At 36.6% G+C, this 9,385-nt stretch overlaps 1 protein-coding gene across 2 annotated transcripts in view; it reads right to left on the bottom strand.

Moving 5' to 3' along the window:
- Positions 1 to 277: 277 nt before the first annotated feature.
- The window catches only part of TAL1 (TAL bHLH transcription factor 1, erythroid differentiation factor), a 27,755-nt gene continuing 18,647 nt past the window's right edge, over positions 278 to 9,385 (bottom strand). For both annotated transcript variants that reach the window (XM_058175410.1, XM_058175409.1), the window contains one exon: positions 278 to 7,813. In XM_058175410.1, the coding sequence (XP_058031393.1) occupies positions 7,395 to 7,813 (419 nt within the window). In that variant the 3' untranslated portion in view covers positions 278 to 7,394. The remainder of the gene's footprint in view (positions 7,814 to 9,385) is intronic.

The following is a 9,385-nucleotide window of genomic DNA, read 5'->3' as shown; positions in this document are numbered from 1 at the left end:
AAGTAGTGTAACCTTAGACCAGAAGTCAGCAACCCGTCCCTCTGCTGCGGCTCCTTGTCACCAATCGACTCCACAATTGATAGGGCTTTTGGTTAGGACAGGTAGAAGGAAAAGGACGCCGCGCTAGGAGGAGACTCTATGGTGGGGGCAACCGGACTTCCACTCGGCTCCAGAATTGAATGGGGGGCTTCTGGTTAGGACCTTTGTGGCTCTTTGAATGTTTAAGGTTGCCAACCCCTGCCTTAGACCAAAGAAGTGATACAGACCATGTTGATTTGCAAACCTTTATTTAGAAATATCCTCAATATAGTCATTTTATATATATATATTTATGTATTTATTTATATATATATATATATATACATACACATTACAACCAATGTGTTTTTTAATACCTCATCATCTTGTGGACTGTACAAAGTTAATAAGAATAAAAGGTACCAATTCTGGTTATTTTATTTCTGCGGCAAAATCCAGAAAACCAAATGGGTCTAAAAGGAATCCATTACACAGTACATCACTGACCAAAAGTGCTGTTTCTTTAGAATCAGAACCTAAAATGTTAAAGCGTATTACAAACACAAGACACATAGGGCAGGGCAGGAAAGGGAGGAGAGACATGAAGAACTAGAGCTGTACCATTAAAGCACAATTTAAAACACGCCAACAGATCCCCAGCATTCCTGTGTAGGGGGTGACAAAGAGACGGATGTTATATTCCATGGAAAAATACCTATGTATACGGTATGCAGTCATTTTTAAAGCTAATTCTTCTTGCCTCCCACCTAGAAACAAAATATTAAAAACATTAGCCTTCACCAACCTGGTGGCCTCCAGATAGGATGGAATGATAGTTCATAACCTACCAGCCAATAGTTCTAATAGATCTAGAACACACAAAGGTATGGAAAGCTTACATTGATCCATAGAAATCCTTCATACTGAACTGAGATGCATAAATCTCCTGGAATGTAAAGAGGGGAAAGGAGGAAGGAAAGAAGCCAAAGGGAAGGGTAGAACAAGAAGCAATGGGTGGAAACTAATCAAGGAAAGAAGCAACTTAGAACTAAGGAGAAATTTCCTGACAGTTAGAACAATTAATAAGTGGAACAACTTGCCTGCACAAGTTGGAAATGTTCCAACACTGGAAGTTTTTAAGAAGATGTTGGATAACCATTTGTCTGAAGTGGTGTAGGGTTTCCTGCCTGGGCAGGGGGTTGGACTAGAAGACCTCCAAGGTCCCTTCCAACTCTGTTATTATTATAAGGGATAAGAGTTATGTTGCATAATTCCAGATTGGAATTCTGGAACATTTTGAACTTCTCAAACGGTAAATGAGATGTAATTATGGTTCTTCTTCCACCTGCTATGCACTCATATTCATTAGCTATATATTTTCTGTTTTTTCCCTCCCTTCAATTTAAATTTCTTGCAAACTATGTTGATATTTTCTTCAAATTTCATTAATGCTAGGCAATTCAATTACCTTAAATTAAACATAGGGTTTGATTCTAGGCTACACTGGCTACCTTTACTTTCCACTGGAATTAACAGGAGGTATGACATGTCCCATAGACATGAAACAAATTATTAAAAAAACTTCCTCTATGATAAGCCTCTTGAACAAATTTCAATTGTTATAACACGACAGTTGCAATTCTACAACATGTTTCAGAGATTTGCTGAATCAGTTAAGATGTATTATAGTAATACAGAAACAACCAGTCTAAGTATAGACTTCCACTCTACTTCTCTTTAACAGAAGACTATTTAAATAGTTCTGGAGAATAGTTTCACATTTTTCTAGAAGATTGCTTTGTATCATGTCTGCCATGTTATTTTGCTTTTTTGTTTGTTTGTCTTGCTCAGAACAGATAAATAGCCTGGAACAGAGCACTGTTAGATAGGAATACAAGCTGATTTGAAAATGTTTTGAAACGGCTTGAGATTCTGAAGGAATTCCTGACACATTCAAAGTAGCCCCCTTTAGTTCCCCAAAATCATTAACCTATTTTGCAAAGTCAGAATATTGCCACTGAATTTGGTCAATGAATAATACAGTATTTCCTACCTTGAAGTCTATTTTAGATAATGAATTTGGGAGGTTAGAGTTTCAAAACATCTGGAAGGCATTTGAAAGACTGGAAAATTATCACTTGGTGCATTTTACTCTAAACAGAAGATGGATGAGTCTTGTACACTTCATAAAATCTAGATTAATTTTTCCCAAGATACAAGAACATGCATAAGGAGAAATCATTTCTAAAAGGGAAACCTAAGTAAAACATTTGAAAATCAATACTTTTTAGCAAAAATACTTGTTTATACAACATCCTGCACCACAAGGCTATAAAGATATTAACAATAAAAAAGAAGGATGTTTTGGTTTTCACTTCTAAACATTTCAGTTCTGGCATGTTTTTTTTTTTTTTCCTGTTCAGCAACTCTGGTGAGATGCAGTCAAGCCTACTAAAGTTGCAGGCTTAGAAGTAATTCAGACCAGGGGTCTCCAACCCTGGCAACCTTAAGACTTGTAGATTTCAACTCCCAGACTCTGGGAGTTGAAGTCCACAAGTCTTAAAGTTGCCAGGGTTAGAGACCCCTGGTTCAGACCAACCTCCTCTGAGCTTATTACAACTTTCTTCTGAGAAAGCAGGCATAGGATTGCCCTGTTAAAACCCAAGGACTTAATCAGCTCACAGGCGGAGCAGCCAGTTAAAATTTACAGTGCTTGTTTCCCAGATCATATTTATAAACAATTTAGCAAATGCGTGCAACTCATCCAAAGTGCTTTGGAACTGTACAAAGCACTTTGGATGAGATGCACAGATTTGCTAAATTATTTTATATATTATGATATAATTATTATATTATGAGAAATCTACAAAACTGAGGAATGTTGACATTAACTGCCATGAGTATGGGAATAAAAATAGAATATGGGATTTATTGCAGGCTGATCCATTTGAGATTGTAAATTAATACATAAGTAAACAAAACCTGAAATAAGTATATTTTATTGTTAGTTGCTTGATAATTAATTGGGAGAAATGTAACATTATCCATCAAGTTAATCAGTTTTGCATAATTTATACAAATATGAGCCAATTCAATTTTTACTCTCATCTAAATATGCATATAATTTTCCTAACAGAAAGCATCTGTTTGATACAGGTGCCATTTCAGTTATTGTACTGCATTTGTTTTAAAAAGTGCATTCGGAAGAATGAATGGATCTGGGATATTACATAATTTTTTCTTGTAAGAATAATTAATCATTTTGGGCTAATTGGGGTGAGTGGAGCATGAAAGATCAGGATCTTCAGCAATCTCCTCTCCCTGCTTCTTAAAAAATAGTTTCAGGATTCAAGTCCTGCCACTTCATAATTGAATTGACAAAAGATATAACAGAAAGAAAGCTGAGATCATAGCAAACTAACAGAGAATTCTGCACTAGCCACAAGTGACATGGTCTGTTGTGTGAACATTACTACCTCTCAGGAATGAATGTGTGAAATAGCCCTTTAATTATCATTAAAGTGACAGAGGCCATCTGAGTCAATAATCTAGTTTTTAGGCACAGGCAGACTTCAGAATTAGGAGATGTATTTTGTTTGTCCTAAGTGTGGCAAAAGCAAAATGATAGTCCAGGACAAGTCAGCACTGCATAGACTTCACAAGAATTCAGTGAGGGATCTTAATATGAAACTATAGCCTACATCTGCAATATGGATTTTAAAACTAGAGATTTCAGCAGCTGAACTGGGCAAGGGGGGAGAGGTGCATTCAGGACTGAGATTCGCATCTACTGAACCCTAGAAGGCCAAAATTAGTTTTCCCATCCACACCTATTCTCATGGTTGACAAGCTAAAACATCATTCACTCCACAGACAATAGCATCTAAAACAGAGTCAGGCACCTTTTGGTAGAGAGGTTGTTGCCCTTTTAATTTAATGTATTTTGGAAGAGGGATTGATTGAAAACCACAACGTAATAATGTCACACTTGTGGAAGAGCCAGGCATTTCCATTTTTGAGGGGATACTGGGGATGGAGATTGGGAATATGGTTTAGATGCATTAAAATTTCTTATTCTTTCAAGAAGCATACAAATCAGCAGGAAATTGTGCACCTATTTTGAGTAGTTGGTTTCAATTTTCAAGGGCCTAATTTCTGAGGGTTTGGGGCCTGCCTCTGTGCAGCTGTGGGCCTTAAGTTGTCCCACTTCTGACCTGAGTACCATGTTCTCCATAATAATCTTCCTTCATTCTATTTTATTTTTTTTTGCTTGGCCTACTGGCACTCTTGTAACCCATATTATCTGAAGTTCCCTAGAAATATTCTACAAATTGGTGAAGCATACAGTTGCTTAAAGAAGTGTTTTCTAGATTAAGAAGAAAAGGGGGATGTAAAGAAGAACAAATCTTTAGCGCTATACAAAAATTATATTTAAAAAAAATTTTTTTTCTGGAATTGTTCTCACAGTATTAACCAATCTAGAAAACCCAATCGTGCTATTTGTTTAGGATGAGCAACTTATTGTTCAATTTCCCTTGGCCAAAAGACCAGAAGAAGCTGTATTTACTTTTTAACGTTGATTAGCATCTAAAATGAGCCCAAAAGGAGGGTAAACAATCTATTGCTGGCCAAGATTGTAGTAGATATCAGAGATATGGTGAGTCTGGAACCTCCAGGTGATTCCACTTCTGAGAGATGGAAAAATTATATAAAAATAAAGAAAGCACAAATAAGGTGAAACCATCCAAGGCTCACCCTAACTATGATGGCTAGGCTATAAAAGACCATGAATGACACATGTTAGCAGAGTAGTCCTTGAAAGGACTTGGATATATAGGGCATGGTGTTCATGTGAGCAGTGAAAAAAAGAAAAACAAGATGGCAGCCATGACAGTACAATCAAAGCCCCATCCCTTTGTATTTTTGTCACATAGAAAAGAGCAATTTGGTCATACTGTAGCTACCATCTTCTTAAAACATAACACACCCCAGTGAGCACCACTGGTTAAACATGCCCTTCTCAGAAAGTGTAAATAAATTTGGTCTGTAACCTAAAACTCACAATCAGATGCTTTCCAATTGCTTTAATTTGACTTCCAAGTTCTATTTCCAGTCTACAGATCCCTTCCTATTATTGTTGTTGTTTCTAGATTTGTTGAAGGGAGAGGCTTTAATAATAAGCAATGGTTAATAAGCCATTTATTCCTCAGCAATAACTTTTACATTATTCACAATACCTTTGAATCTTTTTGGAACAACATGCAGATCATGAAGCAATGTGTCTTTCACTCCCACCCATACGAACAACAAAAGACAATATTTCTTTTTTCAAAACTGTTTGCTCAATAGAAAAATATTTTAACAAACACATATATACACATATGAGAGAATTCGTGAACAATCTGTGATAGGGGAAAAAACCTTGTATACATCTGTCTCAATGCCCAAGCAACTATATTTTTTTATTAACAAGGTGAACACTACAACTGAAAAGGAAAAACAAGTATTTCTTAAATTTTCTACACTGCATCCTTGATAGTCAACAATGGATGAACGTATAAAGTTCTGAATCGTGCCTTGAACCATTAAAATTGCTATCATTCTTTATAACACAAAGTCAAATCTAGAAACGTCAACCAAATGCAATTTCCCAGCATAGGTACTTCAATCATACTTGCATTTGCAGACACTTTGTTTAACAAATTCACATTCCACTTGTTTATGTGTGCTTATATATATTTAAGATCTCAGGTGCACATCTGGAAAATATAATGTTTCCATAAAACTATCCAAGAATGAATAATCATGATTTCACAAACTCCACAGAAACAAAGATTGACTGTAACCAACAAATATTATACCAAAACCAATCTCAAACTAATTTCACAATCTTCAGCAGTCCTCCCTTGATAATGTAGAGTGCCATTGTTTTAATGGTAAAAAGGGGGAAACAAGGTAGAATAGGTACTTCAGATGATGAGCAGCATCAGTATGAGGGAATGGCTGGAGAGACAGAATACATGGCACAGAAAACAGTCATTTAGGCACCTGCAGAGAAGCAAGGAAGGGAAATGACAAAACTGTGTGACAGTGTCGTCACACAAATGTGACTAACATACTTGTATCAGACATTGGGACAATAGAACATAATGACACATTTGCATAATGCAACATCATGTTCATATTGTTGTTTTGGCATCATCATGGTTTGCTGCATATACCACTGTTCACAGAATTACAATATCCAACAGAATGCAAATTCATTCTGGAACCAAGCAACTTTTGGAAAGAAAAGTACCACTTGAGTATTGTCCTCTAGGAGCTTCTTCTGCAAAAACTCCTATATATGGATCATAGTACAGTTTGGAGCAATCAACAGGACCACATTTACTAAACAGCCATGTAACACACAACTTTCTATGGATTTTCCATGGAGATTTCCCATTTATTTCCATGGATCTTGTGAAGAAGAAGCTCCAATTGGATTGTGCCTTATCACCTTAATATATGTAAATCTAAGCAAGTCAAAGTGCATTACTGAAACATTGTTTGTACCAGCCTTACATATAAATACACACAAACAACATTTCTCATTACACTTTTGCCAAAGAAAATATAACCAGGGAAACTGAAGGTAAACACCTTCAAGGACTCTGTTGCTTAGCCATGCTTGAAAGAAACATCCCTCTGATGAAGTGTCAAAAGTTGAGAAATAAATCTTAAATGGTGTACCTTTATTGTTCAGCAAATACTGCACATTAGCATTTCTTTTAAACCCACATTAGAAATACAAGACCTCAAAACAATTCAGACCTGTGTGAAATGAATGGAGGTGTTTTTTTGGAAAAAAAGGAAACAAAAAACCAGAATGCAAACTATGTGTGGCTCCCAATTAGTACTTCACCAAAGCTCTGGTGTGAAGGTAAATGAGTGGCGTACATTTCCTCAAAGATACCTGAAAAAACACACCATACAACATGAAAAAAATTCAGTGTCAACAACCACACAGAACTGAAGAAGCTTGGGTCCAAACAGCTGAGAGACAAGGCAAAACAAGAGCATAGGTAATCAGCAGAAGGATGAAGTCTCAGTTCAATCCTTTTGTAAACCTCAAACAAACACAAAATGAGCTGCCTGCATATTTCAGCCCTTCTGTGTTAAACTTTTCAAAAACGCAACTGGCAAGGCCTATGTTTCACTGGCGACATAAGCAGGAAATTGTTCTGTACACTGGATACTCATTCTTTACTTTCATCAACTTGTTCAAGTTGAAAAGAAACTTATTCGCTGTCTTAGATAAAGAAGAAGGAAGAAGAAAGGGAGGACATGCGTACAATCCAGATATCAGGTATTCTGGGATACTCTGCGCTGGTTCATCATCGCTGGGCATTGTTTTCGATGGGAAGAAGGGAATGATGGAGGCCTCTTGTATGCTTAGGATCTAACGTTTCATGCTCCTCCGTGAAACTGTCTGGGCTTCCTGCTCCATCTAATGAGCTTTCACAGCTTGAATTTGGGGACAACATGTCCTGAAGAAGGTCTTCTTGCACTATGCCAGTCTCTTTGTTTACTTTACCCCGCTGGTTCCCTTCCTCTTCTTGGTCATTGAGCAGTTTGGCTAAGAAGTTGATGTATTTCATAGCCAAGCGTAATATTTCATTCTTGCTGAGCTTTTTGTCAGGTGGGTGAGTTGGGATGAGCTTCCGAAGCTCAGCAAAAGCTCCATTGACGTTCTGCTGCCTCCATCTCTCGCGGCTGTTTGTGAATATTCGACGGACCACTTTTGTGTGAGGGCCTAAAGTAGACCAGAAACGCAAGGTTAGTTACAGAAAAACAGCCAGAATGCCAGCTAGCTACCCACACATGTATCTATTAGTAATTTAAATCAATAAATTTAAATAAATTTTGATCCCATAAGTTGGGATCAGATCATCTGATACATATTGAAAACAAATATGAAAACAAAGCTGCTTCATTATTATTTTGCTCTGTAAGAATAATTTAAATGTTAAAGCCTTAAATATTAAATGACATTTGGATGTTAGGAGGATTGTCAGCCATGAAAAAGACATTTCATTTTTGTCATGCAAAAATTGATACCTTTTTCAAAGTATCCTCCTACATCAGTGAACCTCCAGCTGAAAGCATATCTCGTGGCAGTAATAATAACCCACCATTTTGAATTTTACTCAAGGGCCCCCAAAATGCACTGTTCTGAGCCCTTCAAAACTGTTAAAAATGAGCCTAAATGACCTTTTTTAAATATTATTCATTATTTTATCATTAAAAAATACAAGACAGTAAAACAAACAAAATAAAACAAAACAAAAGCATACATTCAACCCTCACAGCAACAAAAAAGAAAACAAAATAGTGTGCAAAAAAGAGGAAAAATGATCAATTAAATTTAACATTCAACACCCTGGCTGGATTCTGAAAGAAAAGAAAAGAAAGTAAATTTTCATCCCTAAATATTCCTTAATGAAATGGGGATTGGTGAAAATTTAAAATGGCAACTCTAGATATTAGTGCCAGTGGAAACCCAGCAATACCATCAGCTCCTTAATGAGGCCAGAAGATGGCCTGAGCTTGGACAAAAATATATAAATATTTAAGTAAATTATTCTCACTCTAACAGATTCTTCTTAACTGGTTAAGGCAAGAGCAGGTTTCTTGTTGATTATCTGAATAACTTTTCAAAGTTCAATTTGAAAATTAGAATCACCCACCAGAAGTGGTCAAGAATGATTAAGCAAGCATGTGGGATCATGATAGACCTCTCCTGCAAGTTTCATAATTTGCCTGCCTTTAAGACCAGAATAGTTTAGAGTTCACCTACAAGAAAAATGGTTTTCTGCCATATCAGCTGCTTGCTTTCTATTATTAGGAAGGTTTCTTTGAGATCAAAGCATGATGACCAATAAGACCTTCCTTGGTGATTCCACCAACACTGTGGAATTCTCTGTCCTCTGAAGAATGGATAGTCCCCCTCCAAATATTTTTCACAAACTGGTAAGGATATTTCTATTTTGGCAGGCTTTTGCCTAACAAATTTAAAAGCTGTTTATCTATTAGCTCCCCTCAGTATATTTATTGCCTTGATGTCTTTTATAGTACTAATTGTATTCCTTTGTGGCTTTAAATGGTTGCGAGACACATTCTGTCCAGTAGCACACTGCCATTAGAAAGGCTGGATGTATAGTCTTTTGGTAGAAAAACAAATAACCAATAAGTTTGGGTGAAGAAACATCCTGTTCCTATGATTTCCATATTATAAATTGCATTTTTATCAGGAATAAAGATAAAAGTTCCTCTTGCACGTATGTGCCAGTCGTTCCCGACTCTAGGGGGTTGTGCTCATCTCCAT

This window comes from Ahaetulla prasina, chromosome 3, assembly GCF_028640845.1.
Source record: "Ahaetulla prasina isolate Xishuangbanna chromosome 3, ASM2864084v1, whole genome shotgun sequence".
Classification (NCBI taxonomy): domain Eukaryota; kingdom Metazoa; phylum Chordata; class Lepidosauria; order Squamata; family Colubridae; genus Ahaetulla; species Ahaetulla prasina.
Note: the sequence above shows the minus strand (reverse complement) of the source record. Positions and strands in the feature narration are given on the sequence as shown.